This window comes from Barbatula barbatula, assembly GCF_947034865.1.
Source record: "Barbatula barbatula genome assembly, chromosome: 3".
Classification (NCBI taxonomy): domain Eukaryota; kingdom Metazoa; phylum Chordata; class Actinopteri; order Cypriniformes; family Nemacheilidae; genus Barbatula; species Barbatula barbatula.
The window spans coordinates 2,528,717-2,556,484 of NC_136764.1; the positions used below are offsets into that span (position 1 = coordinate 2,528,717).

The 27,768-nt window shown below is 42.7% G+C and overlaps 1 protein-coding gene across 1 annotated transcript; it reads left to right on the top strand.

The window, feature by feature from the left end:
- LOC306891683 (uncharacterized protein) lies at positions 1 to 26,032 on the top strand. The gene is made up of 15 exons (XM_079452151.1): positions 1 to 80; positions 875 to 905; positions 1,459 to 1,569; positions 1,748 to 1,799; positions 7,546 to 7,750; positions 7,834 to 9,601; positions 9,917 to 10,090; positions 10,481 to 10,654; positions 13,209 to 13,382; positions 13,792 to 13,965; positions 20,540 to 20,713; positions 21,124 to 21,297; positions 23,602 to 23,775; positions 24,233 to 24,406; positions 25,265 to 26,032. Exons 2-15 carry the CDS (start codon positions 880 to 882, stop codon positions 25,281 to 25,283), a joined length of 3,573 nt encoding a protein of 1,190 aa, XP_079308277.1. The 5' UTR covers positions 1 to 80; positions 875 to 879; the 3' UTR covers positions 25,284 to 26,032.
- Positions 26,033 to 27,768: the final 1,736 nt, after the last annotated feature.

Below are 27,768 nucleotides of genomic sequence, written 5' to 3' on the forward strand. Positions count from 1 at the left end.
ATCCGGTGAAAGTGAAACTGTTACAGCAGAAGACATTTTAAAGTGAGAATCGCTGTTGTTATTAAAGTTAAGAAAATACTGTGAGTATCACATTTATTCAGTAGATTCAATCGCCTGTTTTACTTTATTTACATCGCGTTGTTGTGTGTTGTTTTTTGTATTGAACTATTGCTCCTGTGTGACATATCGCTTATTGCTTCCTGAATTCGCTTTGGATAAAATCGTCTGAAAAATTACTAAATGTTATTCTTGTAATTAGGAAACGTGTTTATGAACAGTATCCTAATATGTGACTTGCCGATTTTATTGTGAAAATACTAGATATAATGTCTAAGTGAAAGTGAAATTATTCATTCCACAAGTCCAGGGGAGGATGGCCACGAAGCTCTTTAGGTTTCTAAAATGAAGTCATCCAGTACGCAAGGTGGCAGCATTACGCTTTAAACTCTGTATTACTCCAGTAACGTTAACTTAAGAGAGGAAGACCTTTAGTTAAAAATAGAGGTAAACTAAATGTGCGCAAATTAAAATGCCGAATCTTCTGAAAGTTAACATGCTTTTCAAATCGGTCATTATTACAGTGCCTACATTTGCTATGTTATGGTTTCAGAATATAAAGAACACTTAGAAAATAGTAATATAGCCGCCATAAATGGGGAAAACTTCTCATTGGGGACCAAGCCCATAGTATTGGGTTAAGCCCCCAATGTCTCCCACGCCTGGCTCCGCCCCTTCAGTCCATGTTAGAAATGTAAAGCACAATAGGGCAGTTCAACAATAATATGAGACACTTCACTGTTCAAAAGATGAAATGTGCAGCTTAGCTGAGGATGACTGGTTTAAAGAAGTGTCTAACACAGTATTTTTATTGCAGGAACAATGAGTCTCTCCAGAAGGATTAAAAGGTGAGATGAGTAAAAGATTTTAATATAGAAATGTGTCCTTTTTAACTGTGTTTGATTTGTCTGATAGCTGTCAAAGTTTAAACTTAAAACTACTTTGTGAATATTTGCTTCATACAAACTAATTAATTACAAATTAATATTTGTTTGTGTGGGGAGAGGTTTCTTTAGTTTGCTTTATTATTTGTATTATTAAATTCTCTTTAGATAAGCAGGGTTCATATCTCACTATAGCACTGAATTACATTTGAATCTTACTGTATCACTTGAAGAGTGATTTTAAAAGGTTGGACTACAGACAGATTTAGTTTCTTGCTTCAAACAGGGATGCACAAGATTTAGCCAAATTTATGCATAAAATATATATTTCATGTACGCAATATAGTGGTCCTTACAAATATGTTCATTTATAATAGTTTATCTTAGCAGAAATTACTTTTTACTTTATTTTCTGAATATTTTTTATTCATATATCCTATATTTATTCTAATATACTATACACATTTATCACATTACAGATACATTGCATAAACTCATTACATAAATGTTGTTTTAGTTTGACTGGTGGAGAATCTCCTAAACCCAGCTGTGTGTCCATGAAGAGTGAAGCATCAATGGGTGATCCACTTAACTTCAGTTCAGGAGACTCTGATGATCCAGATGTGAGGTGAGAACAGTCTGATGGTTTAGACGAGTAAATCACTTCATCAGTCTTTATTCTCTGATCTGAGTCTGTGCTGTTGATGTTACTGCAGATATTCACTGAACACTTTACTGACAGATACACACATTAATCCAAGTGTTCACTGTATGAAACACATATTTCATTTATTGTTACATTACAGAAACACAACAAATGTCTCATTCAGAGGGAAGCACATGGGGTCTGTTTTCCAGGTGAGTGTGTGTGTGTGTGTCTGTCTGTGTGTGTGTCTGTGTGTGTGTGTGTGTGTCTGTGTGTGTGCGTGTGTCTGTGCGTGTGTCTGTGTGTGTGTGTGTGTGTGTCTGTGTGTGTGTGTGTCTGTGTGTGTGTGTCTGTGTGTGTGCGTGCGTTTGTCTGTGTGTGTGTGTGTTCGTTTGTATGTGCTTGTGTGTGTGTGTGTGACCGTCTGTGTCTGTGTGTGAAGTTGAGAAATAGATGTAAAGCAACTACTGTGTAACAACCGTTTATATAAATATTTATAAGGGATTTTTTTACAGTATTTCCTTTTCAAAAATGTGTCTTTTTTAGCATTTTGCTTTGATTAACAATAATTTATTTTACATTCATTTTATTTACATTCCATATCATTTTTATTCACACAGTTTATTCAGAAATGTAGATGCTCTTCTTCAAATGAAGCTTTAAAATAATTTTCCCCCAAAATATGTTAATAAGACCAAAATCAAAGCTGTATGTTTAAGGGGCGTTTCATGGGATTCTTTTACTGGCAGTCGTACTGCAGCTTTACATAGATTACTGTTATTATTTGTTACGACATCTGCCGGAGTCAGATGCAGGATTCAATAATCTTTTAATCGGACAATCTTAGGAGCAAAAAGTTCTATCCCATAGACGAGCGTAAATTCCAGAGACTAGGTAGCGCTATCACAAACTAGCGGAAAACATCCAAAACAAGAGTACGACCAAGGCAGATAGATTAGTCCAAGACTAGAGGTGTAAATTCCAAACGAGAGTAGTTGCAAGACAAGAAGAGGTATCTAGATAAACACTGTAGACGGGTAGTCTACAGACACGAGGTCAAAAGTAAGACTTTCTAATGATCCGACAGTGAATGGGGAGTATGGCAAGGAATAAGTAGTGAGTGAATCTAACCGAAAGTGGGGGCAGGTGTGCGTGATGAGTGTGAAAGAGCACCAAGTGCGCTAAGGAGAAAGTGGAAAAACACGGGGGCGGGGCAGACACAGACTCTGAGCACACGCTGAGCTGACAGCTCTCCCATGCAATCGACAAAGACTATGACAAACGAACAAAACAAAAGGTTCAGACCCGAGTCCTAACAGTACCCCCCCCCAGTGGCGCCCCCGGGCGTCCTAGGAGGGGGCTCACTTTGACGTCGGAAGAGGTCCACAATCAGAGACCGATCCAAGATGTCCCTAGACGGTACCCAACTCCTCTCCTCTGCGCCATAGCCCTCCCAGTCCACTAAGTACTGGAAGCCTCTGCCGCGTCGTCGAACGTCTAACAATCTCCTAACCCTGTAAATTGGAGAACCATCCACCAAAGTAGGAGGAGGGGGGGAGGCGGCCCGTCTCCGTCGAGATCTGTCTGCAGAACTCTTTCCAAAACCTGGAGGAGAACTGAGGACCCCTATCGGAAACCAAACCGGCAACCCATGGAGTCGGAAGACGTGGTCCACCATCAGTTGTGCAGTCTCCTTGGCGGACGGGAGTTTGGGAAGGGGGATGAAGTGAACCATTCTGGAGAATCGATCCACCACTGTGAGTACCACGGTATTACCATCAGAACAGGGGAGCCCGGTGACAAAATCGAGAGCCACATGAGACCAAGGGCGGGCGGGTATGGGCAAAGGACAAAGCAGACCAGCGGGCGGGCAATTGCGCGTCTTGCATTGGGCGCACGTGGAGCAGGCCAACGCGAACTGTCCGACATCCTTGACTAGGGACGGCCACCAGAAGCGCTGGTGGATGGCTGCCAGAGTTACCCGCTTTCCTGGATGGCAGACCAGTTTGGATGAATGGCCCCTCTGAAGGACCTCCGGTGGCAATGTGACCCTATGGACACTCTGCTGGCACTTGCACCCCTCGGCCAGCCGTGATCACTCGCAGTTCGATGCCCCAAGAAAGAGCTTCGACCACCAGTCCATCCGGGAGGATGGCATTGTTGGTGGAATCTCTCTACGCAGGCTCGAACACTCGAGACAAGGCATCTTGCTTGATGCTCTCGGACCCCGGCCGGTACGAGGCAAAACGGCCAAAGAAGAGTGCACTGCGGGCCTGCCGCGAGCTCAACCTCTTAGCTGAACGGATATATTCAAGGTTCTTATGATCCGTCCAGACCAAGAAGGGCAGCGCGGCACCCTCCACCCAGTGACGCCACTCACCCAGGGCCAGTCGTACCGCTAACAGCTCTCGATTGCCGATGTCGTAGTTACGTTCAGCAGGGCTAAGGTGGTGAGAGAAGAAGGCACAGGGGTGCACCTTCCCATCACTGGGTGACCGCTGGGAAAAGACCGCGCCTACCCCGACATCAGACGCGTCGACCTCAACAATGAACTGTAGAGCAGTATCTGGAATAGACAGAACATTTGCAGAGACAAAACGGGACTTGAGTATGTCTAAGGCTACCTGAGCGTCTTGGTTCCACCTGAACGGTACCTTGGTGGAGGTCAACGCAGGGAGCGGTCTGGCCACTTGGCCAAAGTTTCTGATGAATCGACGGTAGAAATGAGCGAAACCCAGAAAACGTTGTAACGCTTTGCGAGAGTCGGGGACGGTCCATTCCGCGAAGGCCTTGATCTTAGCGGGATCTGCCTTGATCCCCTTCACAGAGATAATATGGCCAAGGAACGTGACTGACTCGGCGTGGAATTCGCACTTCGCCGCCTTGACAAACAGTTGGTTCTCCAGAAGGCGCTGGAGAACCTGTCTAACGTGCTGGGTGTGCACTAGAGGTCTTCACGGGTCCACTTAGATTCGAAAACCCGAGGTCCGGCCCGAGACCCGAGCGGGTTCGGGTCTAAAAGATTCATGGGAGCTTCGGACACGTGTCGGGTATATTATTAGTGTCTTCGGGTCTCGGGTAATATAAAGTAAAAATTGTTTTGCTTAATTGACCCGAGGAAGACCCGAACTATCCTGTACAATAACAGCGCGTCGCTTGTGTGTGTGCGTGTAGTTACCAACTCTCCTCCAACCCTCAGCCGATCGGTTGAAAGCCATGCAAATCTTCCGAAAGTCGCGGTGATCTGAAATTACATTAAAATTGAAATCCCGCAGTTTCCAACGCTGCAGGGGTTTGCACTCGATGTAGTTACCATCGTATTCAGGAAAAACATACTTCCACCAGGCGACCAGAAGTAGATATTAAAAGACGCGCACATTTCAGTACTACGCGGTTTGGGACACATTTTTGAGACAGAATGTTAGCGCGAGTGGTTGCCATGTCGTCACTTATTTAGATTTGATTCAGCTCAAATTTGCACAACCAATTTAGCCTCAGTTTGCGCAATTTGCCAGAGCAAAACAAGAGGATCAACGTGTTCATTGCCATATCAATTTCATTAATACACGTCGGTTTACATTCGTAAACATAAAAAACATATACGATGGGTCGGACTCGGGTCTAACGTTATCGGGTCTGTCTCGGGTCGGGGCTTTAAAATAAAAACGTTATCGGGTCTGTCTCGGGTTCGGGTAAAAAGTGATTCGGGTCATTTCGGGTCGGGTAAAGATCTTTGGACCCGAGAAGACCTCTAGTGTGCACCTGGAGAGAGGGAGAAAATATCAAAATATCATCCAGATACACAAAGACAAATCTATTGATCATGTCGCCCAGAACGCTATTGATCAGATTCTGGAAGACCGCTGGGGCATTGGTTAGACCAAAAGGAAGAACCCGATACTCAAAGTGTCCCGTGGGTGTATTAAAGGCGGTCTTCCACTCATCCCCCTCCCGAATGCGGACAATACGGTAAGCGGAGGTCTAATTTGGAGAAGACCCGGGGACCCTGCAAAAGTTCAAAGGCAGACGACATGAGAGGTAAGGGAAACGTGTTCTTAACAGTGATGTCGTTCAAGCCTCGATAATCGATACATGGACGCAGGGAGCCGTCTTCTGTACGAAGAAACCCGCACCGCACCTGCCAGAAGAGCTTCTTGAATATACTTTTCCATAGCCTCTCTCTCAGGTTCAGACAGGGAGTAAAGACAGCCCTTGGGCGGAGAAGTGCCCGGGAGGAGGTCTATTGAGCAGTTGTAGGAGCGATGTGGAGGAAGAGAGGTGGCCCGGGACTTACAGAACACGGTCCCCAGATCGTGGTACTCCACCGGAACGCCGGATAGGTCGATGGGTTGAACCTGCGGCACACAAGACAAAGAGACAGGAGACGAGGCAGGACCCAAACAAGACACATGACAATACCGACTCCAGGCTAACACAGAATTCCTTTGCCAATCCATGTGAGGATTGTGCTGTACAAGCCACGGATGTCCCAGAATAATTTAGAGGAGAATCCAAGATGTACAGCACAATCCTCTCACAATGGTTCCCGGAAGAAAAGCCCTCTGGCTTAGACGTAGTTGTTTCTGTTGAGGGGTTTGTCGCAAACGGCATAACTGCATAGGTTCAGGAGTAGAAGAGGCAGTGGGCTCAGGACCTGATGCTGAGGAGGGTTGGGGTTGCCAGACGGGAAAAGGCTGCCGACACTGCTGCCGGTGCCTGAGACGACTCAAGGCGTAGCGTAAGATTGATGAGAGACTCCAGGTCAGCTGGGAGATCTAGGGCCGCCAGCTCGTCGGCTATGGCTGGCTTCAGACCCTCTAAGAAGCGGGCTCGCAGTGCACTGTCGTTCCAATCGCAAGCTGCTGCCAAGGTTCTTAGACGGATGGCGTAGTCTGTTACCGACCCCTCCCTTTGTGTCAATCGAGAGAGTAAGGCAGCCGCCTCATCCCCTCGCACCGAACGATCAAAACGTTTTTCCATCTCCTTGCGAAATCCCTCAAAGGAGGTACAAAAAGGAGCCTTCGCGTTCCAGACCGCCACTCCCCATTCGCTAGGCCTTCCAGAGATTAAAGTAAGAACAAAGACGACCTTGGTTTCCTCCGCGGCGTAGCGGCAAGGTTGGAGCGCAAAGACAAGAGCACACTGAGAGAGGAATGCTTGGCAAGACTTGGGGTCGCTATCATAGACCAGAGGATTGTTGGCGTGAGGCTCAGGTTCGTGGCGATCAGTGCCTCGTCCAGAGAGTCCAGCCTGAAGGTGTTCTAGATGGTTGGATAACTTCGCCATCTGATTACTGAGGGAGGTCACTTCCCGGGCAGTGGCATGCAGCTGCTGTGACTGCTGTCCTAACAGGGCTCCCTGGTGGGTGATGGCAGAGCGTAGGGGTTCAGATTCCGCTGACTCCATGTTGGTCGGATCGTTCTGTTACGACAGAGGCCGGAGTCAGATGCAGGATTCAATAATCTTTTAATCTGACAATCTTAGGAGCAAAAACATGTGACAGCATTCACAGGAGTAAACAGTCAAGGGTAAACAGTCAACGAGAAAGTGGAAAAACACGGGGGTGGGGCAGACACAGACTCGGTGCAGCTGACAGCTCTCCCATGGGATCGACAAAAACAATGACAAACGAACAAAACAAAAGGTTCAGTCCCGAGTCCTGACAATTATTACTGATGATTCTGAAACATGTTTAGATGTCTAGTTTCAAACTGATTCATTGTAGTAAGAAGTCACGATCATATTGATTTTAAATAGATCTCAGTGTGTTATCAATGCTGATGTGTATTTGATGCTTTGAGAATCATTTAAAGGCAAAATATGAATTACAGAAAATATGATTTTGTTTCTGTAGTTTTGATGTGTGTTTATACTAGTGTTTAAATGTATTACAGGTTTCATGAAATTGGGTTCAAGCAAAAGAAAACAAAATCATGTGTGTTTGAACAATGTTTTCAGGAGCTTGAGCACAAACTCATCTCTCTGATGAAGAAAGAGCTGAAGATCTTCAAGAGTCTACTGAGTCCAGATTACCCATCATGCTCTGAGAGAGAAGAGGAGGATGATGAAGATCAGATCAGAGTCAGAGAGATGTTTCTGAAGATCACACTGAACGTCCTGAGGAAGATGAAGCAGACAGACCTCGCTAACAAACTACAGACAAGTAAGAGATTTTATTCCTGTGGATTCTTTTTTTTATTTGTCATTTCATGCATTTAATTTATTTTGTTTTCCTTTACACAACAGAATTGGCCCCTTTATATATGAAGAAACACAAATCCAGACTAAAAGAGAAATTCCAGAGAATGAATGAAGGAATCTCAAGTCAAGGAAGCTCAACACTTGTGAATGAGATCTACACAGAGCTGTACATCACAGAGGGAGGGAGTGAAGACATCAATAATGAACATGAGGTGAGACAGATTGAGACCGCATCCAGAAGATCAGAGACACAAGAAACACAAATCAAATGTAATGACATCTTTAAAGTCTCACCTGAACTAAACAAACCCATCAGAAGTGTGCTGACTAAAGGAGTCGCTGGAATTGGAAAAACAGTCTCTGTGCAGAAGTTCATTCTGGATTGGGCTGAAGAAAAAACAAATCAAGATCTTCACTTCATATTTCCACTTCCTTTCAGAGAACTGAATCTGATCAAACAGACAAATATCAGTCTGATGGATCTTCTTCATCAGTTCTTCACAGATACAACAGCACTGAGATCGACAGACTTTGATGATTATAAAGTTGTGTTTATCTTTGATGGTCTGGATGAGTGTCGTCTTCCTCTAGATTTCTCAAAGAATCCGAGTTTGTTTGATGTCAGAGATGAATCAGCGTCAGTGGATGTGCTGCTGACAAACCTCATCAAGGGGAATCTGCTTCCTTCTGCTCTGATCTGGATCACCTCTCGACCAGCAGCAGCCAATCAGATTCCTCCTGAGTGTGTTGATCTGATCACAGATGTACGAGGATTCAATGACCCTCAGAAGGACGAGTATTTCAGGAAGAGAATCAACGATGAGAGTCTGGCCAACAGAATCATCACACACATGAAATCATCCAGAAGTCTGTACATCATGTGTCACATCCCAGTCTTCTGCTGGATTTCAGCCACTGTTCTCCAGAGAATGTTGAGTGAAGCAGAGAGTCCAGCACAGATCCCCAAGACTCTCACTCACATGTTCACACACTTCCTGATGTTTCAGATCAAACTGAAGAGTCAGAAGTATGATGGGAAATGTGAGGTAGATCTTCAGCAGGCTAGAAAGAGTCTTGAGTCTCTGGGAAAACTGGCTTTTCAACAGCTGGAGAAAGGGAACCTGATCTTCTATGAGGAGGATCTGAGAGAGTGTGACATTGATGTCAGAGAAGCGTCAGTGTACTCAGGAGTTTGTACTCAGATCTTCAGAGAGGAGTTTGGACTGAACCTGGGGAAGGTGTTCAGCTTTGTGCATCTGAGCGTTCAGGAGTTTCTCGCTGCTTTATTCAAGTTTCTGTCATTTCTTCAAACATCAGAAAACTTCAGCGGATTGAGATCAAACATGAGTGATTTACTGAAGAGTGAAGTGGACAAGGCCTTACAGAGTGAGAACGGACACCTGGATCTTTACCTCAGATTTCTTCTGGGTCTCTCGCTGGAGTCCAGTCACACAATCTTACGAGATCTGATGACACAGACAGGAAGACGCTCTGACAGTAAACAGGAAATAGTCGAGTACATTAAGATGAAGATCAGAGAGAATCTCTCTCCAGAGAAATCCATCAATCTGTTTCACTGTCTGAATGAACTCAATGATCATTCTCTAGTGCAGGAAGTACAAACATATGTGAACAGAAGAGATGAGTTTAGTCTTGCTGGAGTCCGTCTCTCTTTTGCTCAGTGGTCGGCTCTGGTGTTTGTGTTACTGAACTCAGAAGAGAAGCTGGATGAGTTTAATCTGAGGAAATATGATCCATCAGATGAAGGTCTTCTGAGGCTTCTGCCAGTGATCAAAGCATCCAGAACAGCTCAGTGAGTCATTTACCTGCAGTTTCACCTGAACATCTAACAATCCACATTACTGTAGTTAATGTCCTACAGAGACACAATAAAACATGATGAAATTGTTCACTGCATCTATAGAGTGAGAGCTGCTCTCTTGTGGCTTTTTCTGATTTTCATTTATTTGTTTTTTATTTATAATCGTCTGTCAGGGTTCAGTTCTTGCAGTGATTCTCTATCAGGTGCAGATGTTGCTTCAGCTCTTGTGCAGATGATTCTCATTGTTCAAACATTATCTCTTGATGTGTTTATATCTTCACTGTTATCTGGTTATTTCTCTTTCAGTCTGAGTCGCTGTAATCTGACAGAGAAAAGTTGTTCATCACTGGCGTCAGTTCTCAGATCAAACTCCTCAAGTCTGACAGAACTGAACCTGAGTCACAATAATCTGAAGGATTCAGGAGTGAAGCTGCTCTCTGATGGACTGAAGAATACAAACTGTAAACTGAAGACATTAAAGTAAGAAAATCCTTAAAGCAATAAAGTTAAACATGTGTATGTATTATGTAAATGGAGTTCTTCATAAGTTTATCAGAATCATCTTTATATGTAAGAGACTCAACAGTGACTGTCAGTCAATGACTCTCTGTTGATTCAGATTCATACAGAATTATCACCAAACTGAGATCATTTTAATAACTAACTTGAATATATTTAACTATTCATGATATTATTGTGATTTACAATCATTTAATTTATTACTTGTATCTTGTAAAAAGGGACATCATTTGATACATTGATGAATAATAATTGAATAATATATTTAATAAAGTATAATTAACTATATTAAATAATTGTGCTATTAATTATTGTCTAAATGTTATTGTCATTATTTTCTTCTCTCTTCAGTCTGTCGTTCTGCAGTATTGGATCTGAAGGTTGTGTTGCTCTGACTTCAGCTCTGAGATCAAACCCCTCACATCTGACACAACTGGATCTGAACTTTAATAATCCAGAAGATTCAGGAGTGAAGCTGCTCTATGATCTACTGAAGGATCCACACTGTAAACTACACAAACTACTGTGAGTTACTGATCAAATTATCATTTTGTTTACTATCGAATACATCTGTACTGATGCCACCTAAATCATTCACTGACTGTAGTGCATGACTGTAGCTTTCGGCCAGGAGAAGATGTCATCAGGTGGCATCCAACTTTCACGGGGTGTTTCGACCCTAAACCACAACACCCTCCAGTTGGCGGGTCAGCAGTGGTGGCCAGTCACTGCCCACCTCCTCCTGGCCCCCAGCTCAACTCCTCCCTCCTACTCCAGAGCCAGCAAGACGCTCTTTCTGCTGCCTCACCCAACCTACGGACAGCTGCCTTCCTCTCCCTTCCTGCTATACCCAAGGCTGTGAGTGTCTTCCACACAGATTGCGCCGGGAAACCCCTACACCCGACCTCAACCGGGAATAGCCAGGTCTGCCACCCTTTGGCCCTGCACTGCTCAACGAGGTCCTGATACTTGGTGGCTTTCCGCTCAAAAGCCTCCTGGCACCCGTCTTCCCACAGGACCTTCAGTTCAATCAAGATTATCTTCCTTGCCTCCTCAGACCATAAGACCACATCCGGCCTAAGCAGTGTTTGCACAACCTGGGGGAAGACTAATTTACTTCCGAGGTCCACCCTCATCTCCCAGGATAGTGCTGCTTGCAAGAGGCTCTTTTTGTTCTTCTTGGGGGCTGCTGGTTTCTCCCCTTCTCTGATGAACTGAATACATGTCGCCTGCCTTGTACTGGTCTGGCGCTTTTTCTGGCTCTCCCGCTCCAAGATGTCAGCCAGTGCACTGAGAACCTTGTCATGGCGCCACCTGTATCTTCCTTGGCTAAGAGCTGTTTTGCATCCTGCCAGTATGTGCGCCATTGTTCCCCTCCCTCCGCATAGCCTACACAATGGGTCCTCTCTCATTCCCCATCTGTGGAGGTTTGTTGGTGATGGAAGGGTGTCGTACACTGACCGGAGCAGGAAAGAGATACGAAAGGGCTCCAGTCTCCAGATCTCGGGCCATGTGATCTTCCGCTTCGGCAGGTTCCACTTTGTCCAGGCACCTTGTACTCCCAGTTCGATGGCCCTAGACCTGCTCCTTTCTTCCTCCAAGTGTCGGACCTCGGCTTGAATCATGTCCCTTCTCTGCCTTGGGTCTGCTTTTCCCCACTGCTGGAAGTGGCTGGATCCGAGTCCTTGCCTCCCTACGCATGGATTCCCGATGATGTCCTTCAGCTTTAATGCGCTTTCGGCTTGCGCCACTGATGTGTCAGCCGCCCATTTGCGTCCTGATCTCGTAGTTACGCCTGCTCTTCTGACTTTTTCATCGGTGGAGTCACGGTACATCATCACAAGCCGGCACTTTGCCACCTTGAACTCCTCCACCACTGATGCTAGGGGTAGCTGTACCTGACCCGACCTGGTGTATAGCCCTATTGACGTGAAGCTTGGTGGGATTCCGAGCCACTTACGGAGGTGTTTGTTCACTCGCCTCTCGACTCCTTCCACTGCTGTCATCGGTACTTCATAGATTGTCAGTAGCCACATGAGTCGTGGTAGCAGGCCGTGCTGGAAGAGCCAGGCCTTAAACTTCCCTGGCAATCCTGACCCCTCGATCTTACTTAGCCACGCATCTGCCTGTTTCACTGTCCTGGAAACGTTGCATCTGTCACTCAGGGATGCATCGTACCACTTCCCTAGGCACTTAATTGGGTTTTCCTCAATTGATGGTATCGTCTCCCCCTGTACTCGCAGCTGGAACTTGCTGGTCACTTTCCCACTTCTAATCACCATACTTCTTGATTTCCTTGGTTTGAACTTCATCCGAGCCCATGTTTCCCCGTCTTCTAGAGCTTTCAGGATCCATCTTGCTTGCACATGGGTTGAAGTTGTTATAGTAAGGTCATCCATAAAACCTGTTTAATTCAAGTGACTGTCGATTATTTTTGCTGTTTCACTTTTGTTCTTGTGTAAATTTGATGTAGTCACTTTACTTGTATTATGTTTTCTCTTGGATCACTTTCCCACTTGTTTTTCTTGTATTATGTTTTATCTTGGTCACTTTCCCACTTCTAATCACCATACTTCTTGATTTCCTTGGTTTGAACTTCATCCGAGCCCATGTTGCCCCGTCTTCTAGAGCTTTCAGGATCCATCTTGCTTGATCATGGGTTGAAGTTGTTATAGTAAGGTCATCCATAAAACCTGTTTAATTCAAGTGACTGTCGATTATTTTTGCTGTTTCACTTTTGTTCTTGTGTAAATTTGATGTAGTCACTTTACTTGTATTATGTTTTCGCTTGGATAAACTCATTCTTCTTCTATTAATCTCATGTGTAAGTCTCTCTGGATAAAAAACATTTCCCCAATTAATAAATGTAATTGTATTATACAGAAGGTTTCTCTACATTTACATGAAGTTAACATGACGTACTGTTCTTGTGTTTCTGGACACACACATCATGTTTTACTGAAGTTCACTTTCACTCATGGAAGTTGTCAAGCTTTCATTGAAATGAGATCAACTTGATTTGATTATGAGTTTCTTACTAAAGCTTTAGCACACTTTTGTTTTGTTATTTCTCTTTCAGTCTGAGTGTCTGTAATCTGACAGAGAAAAGTTGTTCATCACTGGCGTCAGTTCTCAGTTCAAACTCCTCAAGTCTGACAGAACTGAACCTGAGTCACAATAAACTGAAGGATTCAGGAGTGAAGCTGCTCTCTGATGGACTGAAGAATACAAACTGTAAACTGAAGACATTACAGTAAGAAAATCCTTAAAGCAATAAAGTTAAACATGTGTATGTATTATGTAAATGAAGGTCTTCATAAGTTTATCAGAATCATCTTTATATGTAAGAGACTCAACAGTGACTGTCAGTCAATGACTCTCTGTTGATTCAGATTCATACAGAATTATCACCAAACTGAGATCATTTTAATAACTAACTTGATTATATTAAACTATTCATGATATTATTGTTAAATGACAGTGATTTACAATCATTTAATTTATTACTTGTATCTTGTAAAAGGGACATCATTTGATACATTGATGAATAATAATTGAATAATATATTTAATAAAGTATAATTAACTATATTAAATAATTGTGCTATTAATTATTGTCTAAATGTTATTGTCATTATTTCATTTATTTTCTTCTCTCTTCAGTCTGTCTAACTGCAGTATTGGATCTGAAGGTTGTGTTGCTCTGACTTCAGCTCTGAGATCAAACCCCTCACATCTGACACAACTGGATCTGAACTATAATAATCCAGAAGATTCAGGAGTGAAGCTGCTCTCTGATCTACTGAAGGATCCACACTGTCAACTACAGAAACTACTGTGAGTTACTGATCAAATTATCATTTAGTTATAAACTCACTTTTTTTAATAATCTCAAGTGACTGTCGAGTATTTTTGCTGTTTATGTTTTGCTGTTTCACTCTTGTTCTTGTGTAAATTTGATGTAGTTGACAGTGGCGGCGTATCAACAAAACCTCGGTTATGGCAAAAATTTCCTCCGGCCAAACAACAGCGATATTCCAAAGTAACGTCACCATAAATGATACCACATCATATCTAAACAAATCCTTCACAATAATCCAAATAACTGAATGAATGCATGAACATGCACAGAGACTTACAGATAACAAACACAAACCCTCATATCCATTAAAATGTGTTTTTAAAGCTCTAACTCTGCAGCAAAAGTGCGACTCCAACAAATATCTACTAAAGCATCTGTCATTTATACTGTGTGTGACAATCGCTTCAAACCCACAGACAGATGTTTCATAACAACCACAAACGACCACGTTCATCAGGTACGAGTCTAAAATAAACACCAAACTTTAAATGAAATGAACAGCAAACATTATTAAATATAAAACATATCTCTGTCGTGATTAGTGAGGGGAGAACCCAAGTGCAGGCAGACACAGGGATGAAGGGGTTAACAGAAACTTTAATTATAACTAACAAGAACAAAAACACCCACGATGGGGAACACTAACTAAACTTAATACAAAAACAGAAAACAACCACTTCCCACAAGGGGGGCAAAAATAACCAAACAAACTATGTAACTTAGAACTTCAAACAAACAGGGTACAAGACCAAGAACTTTAACTACTACATGAACGTACAAGGCAGGAAACATGTACAGCATACAGGTACAACGAACGAGCACAGGACTATAGACACAAGGAGGCTTTAAAGGGAAACAAACACAGAATAATTGACAAGGGTCAGGTAGGGGTACTGAAACACTCAGGGAAGGTTAACGAGGAAACGAGATGGCGGGAAACACTGACGAGACACGAGAAAGCACATGGCAAGTCAGAATCAAAACAAAGCCAAGTCTTTCTCACACAAAACCTAAGGCTATGCCATGACTCCGCTGCAAGACCAAGAATAAACATGATAGGGTAATCAAGACAGTCTCATCTTGTCACAGTGCAGCTTATTGTTATTAAGCAGCGGCGAGGTTGAAGCTAAATCTGTGAAATCCAGATAATCCAAAAAGATTCACCTGAACATCTAACATACAAGAAATATACAGCAGTCTAATATATGAAGATGATCTTTGATGAGCATCATTATACACACTTTGTTTCACTGTTTTGTCTGAATGCTGTAGGGCAGGGGTCTTACATTCAAGTTCCTAGAGGTCCGGTCTTTATATTTTCTTCCAACAATAATCCAGACAATGTTTTCTGAAAATTAATAAATATTTAATAAATGAAGCCCCCTTGTGTGTGTATATATATGATCTTTCATCAGGCCATTTATTTAATATTTTGATATGCACAGTATGTATCTATGTATTGTAGGTTCTGTTGTGAGGGGAATGTCCTCTTAATAGAAGTCTGATAATTGATATCTGTCAATATAAAACTACTGACAACATTCAAACAACAAATGTAATGTAACTATGTCACGAGTAGAGAAACGACACGCACAACTCTTGCTGGTTTTTACCGCCCGGAGGGGAATTTATTAACCTGTGTGGCCAACGGCCGGTGATAAAACAATAGAGCGCTAGGTGTAGTTCCGGTGCTTCCGGGTTCGCGGGGTGGTGAGCCGTGCTCCACTTCTAGCCCCGTCTCCTCGAAGTCCCGTGCGTCCGTGTACACCTTGTGTCCGTGCAAAACCTCGTGTCCGTGCAATCCCGGTGTCCGTGCAATCCCTCGTGTCCGTGCAATCCCTCGTGTCCGTGCAATCCCTCGTGGGGTAGTGCTGCTGGCTTCGGGGGTACGTGGCCGCTGTTGGTCGTTAGTAGTCCGAACCTGGTCAAAGTCACAGGAGAAAGAATCATTAGACACAGTATTGCCATGGAGTTGTAGCTCCTGGTCTGGGGCCAGTGGTACCTGCCAGTACCCTTTCGTCAAGTCCAGGGTGGTGATGTATCGCGCCTTCCCCAGGCGGTCGAGTAGCTCATCCACTCTGGGCATGGGGTATGCGTTAAAGCTGGAGGCTTTGTTTAGCCGACGAAAGTCATTGCAGAAGCGGAGAGTGCCATCGGGCTTTGGGACCATCACAATGGGGCTCGACCAAGGGCTTCGGGACGGCTCTATCACCCCTAACTCCTTCATTCGGGTGATCTCCTCTTCTATAGCCAGTCTGCGAGCTTCCGGGACCCGGTAGGGACGCTGCCTGACGATGAGACCGGGAGGGGTCTGAATCTCATGCTGGATGATCCTAGTCTGCCCGGGCCTCTCGGAGAAGATGTCGTGGAACTGACTGACCAGGGTACGGAGATCTTGCTTCTGGATGGCCGACAAGAGCTCTCCCATGGAAATCTCTGGCGGCTCCGTTGCTGCGAAAGCGGCCATCTGGGCTGGCGCTGCTATCCACTTCTTTAGCAGGTTCACATGGTATAGCTTCTCCTCTTGTCGGCGTCCCGGTTGACGGACGCGGTAGTTGACCGGCCCCACCTTTTCCACGATGGTATACGGTCCGCTCCAAGATGCCAGGAACTTTGAGGTGGCCGTCCGGAGTAGGAGCAGCACCCGGTCGCCTGGCTGAAACTCCCGAGGTTGGGCGGGCCGGTCATACAGCCTCCGTTGGGCGCGCTGGGCCTCTGCGAGGTGTTCCCGCACGAGAGGCATTACTCGATCGATACGGGTTTTCATCTGCCGTACGTGTTCGATGACGCTGCGGTGTGGGGCTGGTTGTTGCTCCCAAGCTTCCTTGGCCACGTCGAGTAAGCCTCTAGGCTGCCGGCCAAAGAGAAGTTCAAACGGGGTAAATCCCGTGGAGGCTTGGGGCACCTCACGGATCCCGAACAGCACGTACGGCAGCATGAGGTCCCAGTCGCGCCCGTCCTCTGCCACCACCCTTCGTAACATCCGCTTCAGGGTTTGATTGAATCTTTCCACCAGTCCATCCGTCTGCGGGTGGTACACAGATGTGCTAAGTTGCTTTACCTTTAATAGGTGGCAGAGGTCGACCATCAACCGGGACATGAACGGAGTCCCCTGGTCCGTCAGTATCTCCGAGGGGATACCCACCCGGCTGAAAAACAGGTACAACTCCTTCGCGATGGCCTTGGAGGTAGCCTTTCTCAGGGGTATGGCTTCCAGGTACCGGGTGGCGTAATCGACTATGACCAAAATGTGCTCATGTCCCCGGGCCGACTTGGGCAGCGGTCCCACCAGGTCCATCCCCACGCGCTCGAAGGGTACCTCAATGATGGGTAGGGGAATGAGAGGGCTGGGGGGAGGTCGCTTTGGAGACTTCTTCTGACATGTTGGGCAGGCTTGGCAGTGTCTCTTTACCTCTGCCTCCAGACCGGGCCAGTGGAAGCGATCTTTGATGCGTTGAGCCGTATTGGCGGCTCCCAGATGACCCGCCATGGGGTGAGCGTGAGCCAGCTCCAGAATGGTTGCTGTCTTCCCTTTAGGTACCACCAGTAGCTGTTTTTGCTCCCCCCGCCTCTGGGCGACACAGTACAACAGACCATTTTTGATGATGAAGTACGGGAGGGTGTGTGGGCCAGGGAGTCGGACTTCTTCCTCGACTACTCGTACCTGGTCCCAACAATTTCGGAGTCTTTCGTCTTCTCTTTGCTCCCTTCCGAACGATCCTCCTCCGGTTATCTGTTGGAACAGGTCAGAGAAAACGATTAGGGTCCTGGTACTCACCCTCCCGTTCACTCTCCGTAGCCATTAATGCCGGGCGGCGTTCCCTTGTCCTTGGCCGGGGTTGTCGTCGACGGCGGCCTCCCCGATCGGTGGGCCTGATAGATGTGGCCATCAGCTGCTCAAAACCCGGGTAGTCCCGGCTCAGTAATACCGGGACTGGCAGGTCCTCCACAATCCCCACCTCTAGTACCCAGGATCCTTGTCGTGTGGCCACGGTGACTCGGTAGGCAGGGACCTCCCGAGTATCCCCGTGCACACAAGTGATGGGCATCATGGACGACCTCCTTGCCTGGGCCGGCATCATCGCGGGTTGCGCCAGTGTGACCGAGCTCCCCGAATCGGGGTAGCTGTGACCGGCCGGCCGTCAATGTGCACCATCCTCTGCGGTGCTCCGGGTGGGGTCCGCCAGTGCCCAGTGTAGCCGATCATCCAGGTCTTGGTACTTGGTGTGGACGGCTCTGTTGGCATCGGCTCGTCAGTGGGGTTGGGAGTTGCTGGTCTGTTGCCTGGTCGTGAGGTACCCTCCACAGGTCGCCATGGTGGGTTCACCCTCCGGGGTGGCAGCCCCACTCTCTCTCCCGCATCACGGGCGGCAGATGCTTCCGCCAATTCCACCGATTCCACCAAGCTCCGGAAACTTGTGGGTCCGCGCATACCGACAGGGTGGCGAAGACGGCGGGGTAGGGCTCGCAGGAGGCGGTCGACCACCACCTTCTCTGCCACTTGTAAGGCTGTGGGTTCCCCGGCGAGCAGCCACAGATGGGCGATCCGCGATAACTGGGCGGCCTGTGCCCTAACCGGGGCTTGGTCATCATATGTCCACTGAAAAAATTTCTGGGCTGCGGTAATCGGTGACAGTCCTACCTGGGCAAGGATTTCAGCCTTGAGCACCTCATAGCTGTCATTGGACGGGGGAGTGAGGGCGTAATAGGCGAGCTGGGCTTCTCCAGACAGAAACGGCGCCAGAATTCGGGCCCACTCAGGCTTGACCCAGTTTTCCCGAGTAGCGATCACCTCGAAGGTATGCAGGTAAGCCTCTACATCATCCTGTTCCCCCAGCTTTGTCAGGAGGTGGTGTGCATTCGACCGGGGATCTGGCGTAGGAGCCTGCACGGCCAGCACGTCGCTCATCCTCTCGACCGCACGGTCCGTACGGTCCTGTCGTTGTGACAGAGTTTCTGCGAACTGCTGCTGGCGGATGTTGATCTCCGTGAGCCGGCGGACGATCTCATCCATGTCCTCCTGAGCACACGAGAGAGAGAGAGAGAGAAAGAGAGCGATGGCAGAAAAAGAGGTTTGTACGTGTTGTTTCTCGTTGTTATGCCCGCATTTTCCACCAGTTGTCACGAGTAGAGAAACGACACGCACAACTCTTGCTGGTTTTTACCGCCCGGATGGGAATTTATTAACCTGTGTGGCCAACGGCCGGTGATAAAACAATAGAGCGCTAGGTGTAGTTCCGGTGCTTCCGGGTTCACGGTGCGGGGTGGTGAGCCGTGCTCCACTTCTAGCCCCGTCTCCTCGAAGTCCCTTGCGTCCGTGTACACCTTGTGTCCGTGCAAAACCTCGTGTCCGTGCAATCCCTCGTGTCCGTGCAATCCCTCGTGTCCGTGCAATCCCTCGTGTCCGTGCAATCCCTCGTGGGGTAGTGCTGCTGGCTTCGGGGGTACGTGGCCGCTGTTGGTCGTTAGTAGTCCGAACCTGGTCAAAGTCACAGGAGAAAGAATCATTAGACACAGTATTGCCATGGAGTTGTAGCTCCTCGTGCTGTCTGTGAAACCGGCTTTTATGCCGGTTTAGATCATTCCCTGACGGCCGACAGCTGTGCCTCGTTACCTCCCGTGGTTTCCATGGCGACGCTGATTGCGCTAGGGGTGACTCGTCACAAACTATTAAAATGCTCTCATCATAAACACAAAACTAATTTACTTACTAAATAAGCCTTTTCATGCCCTTCAAACCAGAACTATTTCTGTCTTTAAATCATTTCACTATTAGATCCTTGTTCATCACTAAATGTGACGCTGCTTGTGAAAAGCAAAAGTCTTTTTACTGTTTTCTACATAAAATCATCCTACAGAATATTCCGTGAAAATATAACAACAATATATTCAATATTGACAAAATAATGTCATTTTAAAGATTGAAATCTCAGTGAAATTAATATTTGATGGTTGTTATAATAAGTTAGATTTTGAGACTTTAGTTTGGGTTTTCACAGGGTCACAAATGTTTACATGCTGATCAATAATGCTAATGCTCAATATAGATAAAAAGGTTGTGGTTCATAAAATATCACAAATCTGGTGGAAAGGTTGGAGACTTTTATCAAACAGTAAACAGACTGACAGATAGAAATCCTTTAAAGTTGCTGTATTTAGTTTATTGTTGTGAGTCTATTGACCTGCACTACTGTTGTTAACATGAACACGTGTCTGCTGCTCTTCATGCGGCGTGTCTTTGGTGGAGAGAAGCAGCGCACGCGGATCAGAAAGGGTTGACCTCTGACCCCGCTGTCTGCACTTGGGTTCTCTGTCCTTGTTCCCTCAACACGTTCCTGACACCTTGATGCTTCATACGATATCCTGAAACATAGAAATGAGATCAGAAGTGATCATTAAAGATCCATCTGTTAATGCTTTGACTGTTATTCATCTCTGTGACAAGTGCAGCGTTATTCACATCAGAAAGATCCATCATGCAGTCAGAAAACAGTCATAAGTGTCTTACTAACATTGTGACTCACTGTTATCTTGTTATTTCTCTCTCAGTCTGAGTCGCTGTTATCTGACAGAGAAAAGTTGTTCATCACTGGCGTCAGTTCTCAGATCAAACTCCTCAAGTCTGACAGAACTGAACCTGAGTCACAATAAACTGAAGGATTCAGGAGTGAAGCTGCTCTCTGATGGACTGAAGAATACAAACTGTAAACTGAAGACACTAAAGTAAGAAAATCCTTAAAGCAATAAAGTTAAACATGTGTATGTATTATGTTAATGAAGGTCTTCATAAGTTTATCAGGATCATCTTTATATGTAAGAGACTCAACAGTGACTGTCAGTCAATGACTCTCTGTTGATTCAGATTCATACAGAATTATCACCAAACTGAGATCATTTTAATAACTAACTTCAATATATTAAACTATTCATGATATTATTGTTAAATGACAGTGATTTACAATCATTTAATTTATTACTTGTATCTTGTAAAAAGGGACATCATTTGATACATTGATGAATAATAATTGAATAATATATTTAATAAAGTATAATTAACTATATTAAATAATTGTGCTATTAATTATTGTCTAAATGTTATTGTCATTATTTCATTTATTTTCTTCTCTCTTCAGTCTGTCTGGTTGCAGTATTGGATCTGAAGGTTGTGTTGCTCTGACTTCAGCTCTGAGATCAAACCCCTCACATCTGACACAACTGGATCTGAGCAGAAATAATCCAGAAGATTCAGGAGTGAAGCTGCTCTCTGATCTACTGAAGGATCCACACTGTCAACTACAGACACTACTGTGAGTTACTGATCAAATTATCATTTTGTTTTAAACTCACTTTTTTAATAATCACAAGTGACTGTCGAGTATTTTTGCTGTTTATGTTTTGCTGTTTCACTCTTGTTCTTGTGTAAATTTGATGTAGTTGACAGTGGCGGCGTATCAACAAAACCTCGGTTATGGCAAAAATTTCCTCCGGCCAAACAACAGCGATATTCCAAAGTAACGTCACCATAAATGATACCACATCATATCTAAACAAATCATTCACAAGAATCCAAAACACTGAATGAATGCATGAACATGCACAGAGACTTACAGATAACAAACACAAACCCTCATATCCATTAAAATGTGTTTTTAAAGCTCTAACTCTGCAGCAAAAGTGCGACTCCAACAAATATCTACTAAAGCATCTGTCATTTATACTGTGTGTGACAATCACTTCAAACCCACAGACAGATGTTTCATAACAACCACAAACGACCACGTTCATCAGGTCCGAGTCTAAAATAAACACCAAACATTAAATGAAATGAACAGAAAACATTATTAAATATAAAACATGTCTCACCTTGTCACAGTGAAGTTTATTGTTATTAAGCAGCGGCGAGGTTGAAGCTAAATCTGTGACATCCAGATAATCCAAAAAGATGCGCAGATATTTAGTGCAAAGAACTGCGACTGCACAACACTGGCACATGGAGAACAGTTTTAATTATTCACAGTTAACGTGACAAATATTATTCATCTTGCAATATTTATACATCTGACTTGAGCAGATGAGATTGTTATGTGACTGTTAAAATAAAAAATAATTGCCAATTTATTGCCATTTGTCGACATTAAAGACTTCACTACCCCTTACACAGTAGGCTATGTATCTATGTATTGTAGGTTCTGTGGCGAGGGGAATGTCCTCTTAATAGAAGTCTGATAGTTGATATCTGTCAATATAAAACTACTGACAACATTCAAACAACAAATGTAATGTAACTATTAAAATGCTCTCATCATAAACAGAAAACTAATTTACTTACTAAATAAGCCTTTTCATGCCCTTCATACCAGAACTACTTCTGTCTTTAAATCATTTCACTATTAGATCCTTGTTCATTACTAAATGTGACGCTGCTTGTGAAAAGAAAGCAAAAGTCTTTTTACTGTTTTCTACATAAAATCATCCTACAGAATATTCTGTGAAAATATAACAACAACATCTTCAATATTAACTGAATAATGTCATTTTAAAGATTGAAATCTCAGTGAAATTAATATTTGATGCTTGTTATAATAAGTTAGATTTTGAGACTTTAATTTGGGTTTTCACAGGATCACAAATGTTTACATGCTGATCAATAATGCTAATGCTCAATATAGATAAAAAGGTTGTGGTTCATAAAATATCATAAATCTGGTGGAAAGGTTGGAGACTTTTATCAAACAGTAAACAGACAGACAGATACAAATCCTTTAAAGTTGCTGTATTTAGTTTATTGTTGTGAGTCTATTGACCTGCACTACTGTTGTTAACATGAACACGTGTCTGCTGCTCTTCATGCGGTGTGTCTTTGGTGGAGAGAAGCAGCGCACGCGCATCAGAAAGGGTTGACCTCTGACCCCGCTGTCTGCACTTGGGTTCTCTGTCCTTGTTCCCTCAACACATTACTGACACCTTGATGCTTCATACGATATCCTGAAACATAGAAATGAGATCAGAAGTGATCATTAAAGATCCATCTGTTAATGCTTTGACTGTTATTCATCTCTGTGGCAAGTGCAGCGTTATTCACATCAGAAAGATCCATCATGCAGTCAGAAAACAGTCATAAGTGTCTTACTGTCACGTGGAGTCAGAGACGTACGGATCCAAATGCAGTTTTTATTAGGAGAATGGTCAAACAGGCAGAGATCAACAACAGCGTATAGTATGTTAGGGAATATCCAAAATCATCAACGGTCACAAGCAGAGGTCGGGGCAGGCAGCAGAGAATCACAGTCGATATCAAAAGTCCAAGGTAATACACAGACGACTAAATATAGGGAACCGCTCGGAAATGTAGACTGGCTAAACAAGACTTTGCAGTGTGTGAATAAGTGAACATGGTATATATAGAGTGAAAGAGGTGACGAGGTGATGAGATACAGATGAATGTAATCAGTGATGATGAGTCCGGGAAGTGAGTTCTGGGAAATGTAGTTTGTGAGTGAGTGATGGTCTGATGTGGAGTGCCCTCTGGTGGTTCTCAATGGCACTCCAGATGGTGATTGTTACACTTACTAACATTGTGACTCACTGTTATCTTGTTATTTCTCTTTCAGTCTGAGTGTCTGTAATCTGAAAGAGAAAAGTTGTTCATCACTGGCGTCAGTTCTCAGATCAAACTCCTCAAGTCTGACAGAACTGAACCTGAGTCTCAATAAACTGAAGGATTCAGGAGTGAAGCTGCTCTCTGATGGACTGAAGAATACAAACTGTAAACTGAAGACATTAAAGTAAGAAAATCCTTAAAGCAATAAAGTTAAACATGTGTATGTATTATGTAAATGAAGGTCTTCATAAGTTTATCAGACTCATCTTTATATGTAAGAGACTCAACAGTGACTGTCAGTCAATGACTCTCTGTTGATTCAGATTCATACAGAATTATCACCAAACTGAGATCATTTTAATAACTAACTTCAATATATTAAACTATTCATGATATTATTGTAAACTGACATCTTAATAACTTTATAACTTTAACTATTAATAACTTTAGATTTTAATAACCAACTTGAATATATTAAACTATTCATGATATTATTGTGATTTACAATCATTTAATTTATTACTTGTATCTTGTAAAAAGGGAAAAAAATTGATACATTTGATGAATAATAAATAATATATCCTTATGATTATTGTCTAAATGTTATTGTCATTATTTCATTTATTTTCTTCTCTCTTCAGTCTGTTTAACTGCAGTATTGGATCTGAAGGTTGTGTTGCTCTGACTTCAGCTCTGAGATCAAACCCCTCACATCTGACTCAACTGGATCTGAGCTGGAATAATCCAGAAGATTCAGGAGTGAAGCTGCTCTCTGATCTACTGAAGGATCCTCACTGTCAACTACAGACACTAATGTGAGTTATTTATTATTTTTAAATCATTTTATTTCTATAAACTGTTACCACACTGTAGGGTTTGCTCAAACTAGTCGACATGAATGCTCTGGCACGACATTTAAAGCTTGATGTCGACTAGTCGCGGGTCATGTGGGCTAATAAATATATTGACGTTGTTCTAAAGTCGTAGGCCGTCACAAACAAACTCGACACATGTTTCTGTTGTTTCATCTATTAGTGCTCATGACACTTTCAGTGGACTTGTTGTAAATGCAAGTGAAGTTTGGTCTGTACACTCGCTTCAGATCTGAAGTAACGTAAAGCTGCTGTAGAGATCCACCTGCTGCTCTTTTACTACCAGCGACCTCACGCTTTAAAATAGTTTTATTTTAGTTGTTGTTGCTCTCGTGCAATAGATGAAAAACTGTTCATTTGTTTTTAGATGCTATATATTAAGAAACTAATAAACGATCACAAATAAACACGAGAGTTTGTAACTCAGCCGTTGTGGGTCACCATTGACTCCCATAGTAGTCTTTTCATTTTTGGGTGAACTGTTCCTTTAAGAATCCAGTCAACAAAATAATCTTTATTAGACACATTTTAGGACTAGTCTTATTCAGTATAAACAAAAAAAGATCTATTTGTTGCGAGACATTTTGAAGTAGATTTATTTACAGTGAACAAGTGACAGAAATGTTTTGTACTCACACTTGTGTTAATGTTGGTGTGGCTGCACTTCTTGTATTGTGTTCTCTCTCTCAGATTAATTTAATATGATTTGTAAGTATAAAGTCATTGTGACATGATGTTGATAATGACTGAGATGAGTGAATATTAATATCATATCTGATGTTTCTCCTCAATGTTTTACAGTATTGAGCATCGACTGTAACAATCACATGAAGAGTGAAAGGATTCCCTTCATTCAGTAAAGATCATCTGAGCCTTTTTCTCTCTGAAGACTGTGACATCACCGCTGACGGCTGTGAAGCGCTAAAAAGTGTCTTATGTATCATTATTTCCATTTGTATAACATTCTGATCTCATATTCTGTATTATCCTGTATCTCTGAGCTCCTAAAGTCTGACGTGTGTCTGGTCACAATACATTATTACATGGTCAATGGACACCTACTTTTACTGCGTTAAAGTTCATTTAATAAAGAATAAACTTAAAATAAAATACTTGTAATAAAATAATAGTTTTAGGCATCAGACAAATTGATGCTTAAATGATCGTTGACATAAAACAATATAATGACTTTTTCAACATGTGAGGGAGTGTAAGTGATGATGAATATTGATGTGTTTCACACCTGGAGAGATAAACACCAAACACCTATAATGGACATCAAGCTGAAATATTCTGAAGCAACTAGAACAAAGAATGTGATGAAACTTCATATGTTTTATTGGTCATTTCTTTATCAAATGGTTCAGACTATGATCAACATGAGCTCACAGTTACACATCATATGTCTGTCATGTGTTCTGTCTTTAACATGAACTGATTTAATAAGCTCAGAGATTCAGTGATGCAGCAACTTTCCTGAAAGAAAACTGTAAATAATTGTTAACATATAATGTACAAAGTATTGAGCAATAAAGTAAATAAATGTGAATACCAACAATGCACACGCATAACAAAAAACCCTTTATTGGTGGTGTGGAATGATCTATAGCCGAGCACAGTATACAGATCTGAGTGTTTCTGTGATGTATTCACTGAGTTTTAGTCTTTATATTGAGATGTGATTTCAGAAATATATTACAGACAGTGACGGCTGAGAGCGCACTCTGTATATTTTCTTTATTTTATAAATGCACTTTAGTTTTCAATGTTATTGTACACAAATAGAAGTATAAACACTTAACACTTTTAAATGATGTCTTACACATATATGTTTGATCACTAATGACGAGTTGATGACGTGGTTTTGTAAACTGAGAAACAAATCAGGTAATTCTCACAAATTCAATTGAATTCAAATTGCATTGATTTCAGCTGATGGAAACTTATTAGCATGTAATGTATTTTAAGTGTTGGAAGAAACATTGATACAAATATGCTGCCATGCGAAACTTATTGGCCAACTGAATGTAAAAAACCCTGAAGAACATTAAACCTGCTTTTGCTGATATACCGTAAATACAGAAATAAGCGCCGCAAACCCATTTCTTCATCTGTTAGTAAAATCTGTTAAAAATCATAATTCTTATTAATCCTCTTGATATTACAACATACTTTGAGGTAAATGCAACAACATTCAAAACAACTGATAATGAATAAATAGATTTGTGTTGTAGTCTCCAGAAACTGTATTACGCATTTATTATGTACAAATTAAATTATTAAAAACTTTCGAAAAATAATAAAAAGCTTAATGTACTTTAGAGGGATTGAACGATTCACTGCGAGGCCGCTGTTTACTGCAAACTTGTGTTCATGTTCTGACCTCTTATGGCTCCACACATCATGCTTGATTCATGAATTAATTAATTATACTGAATTTCGTCTTATATAAATATTATACTTAATTATAATATACACACTATATTATGTTTATTTGACACAGAAGACTGTTGTAATGGTGTTGAAAAGAAAACATAAACTGAATTGTATTTTTTTTATTGTGAACTAATTTTGTTACTATTGTTTGCTGAGAAATGATCCAAAATGTAATTTTATCGAAATGCTAGTTAATGAAACGAATACATTGTGAATAAGTATTAAACGAGTCAAACAAACAGTAAAAATTAAAAATCTTGATTGTTTGTTTTATTTAAGGATTCACAAAAAGAGTTTATGGCTCACAGGCAATATGTTTCTGATCCGGTCTGACAGTATTAGATTGAAAAGAAGAAATAATATATGAGCTCATCGTCATCATCAGCTGCACATGAGTCTTAAAAAGAAACACATAAGTCATTATTGTACAAAAGTTGATTTCTTGATTTCTAATACTGAGACTTTATAATGTATTGAATCAGATCATTTCATCTGAGAAATCTTACATGTACAAAAACACACACATACTAAACCAATGAATATTGCCTGATAAATACCATGAGGTTCTTATATCTCCTCCTTTATGTGGGACTTCACAAACTCTGCTGCTTCTCCCTGAACCTCGAGCACCTGTTCATGTTTATATGCTCGAAGGCAAACTCCTGAAAATAATAAATAAGACATATAACATAAACAATAAAAAACAAAAAATATTTAAAATGTATATTTATTTTCTTTATTAAATGCTTTTTAATGCTTTACATTGTTTTCATTATTTTCTGACTCATGAATTTGTCTGGCAAGCAAGAAATCTTACAGTCCTGAAGTCCTCAGAATAATCTCTATTATGGACTACATTACATAATTAC

Bases quoted from the DNA above. Each gene is read 5' to 3' on its own strand.
- LOC306891683 (XM_079452151.1), top strand. From the start codon at position 880: ATGAGTCTCTCCAGAAGGATTAAAAG. The intron at 7,751-7,833 runs GTAAGAGATTTT...TTTACACAACAG, and splicing joins CGCTAACAAACTACAGACAA to AATTGGCCCCTTTATATATG. The intron at 21,298-23,601 runs GTGAGTTACTGA...TTTCTCTTTCAG, and splicing joins TGTCAACTACAGACACTACT to TCTGAGTGTCTGTAATCTGA.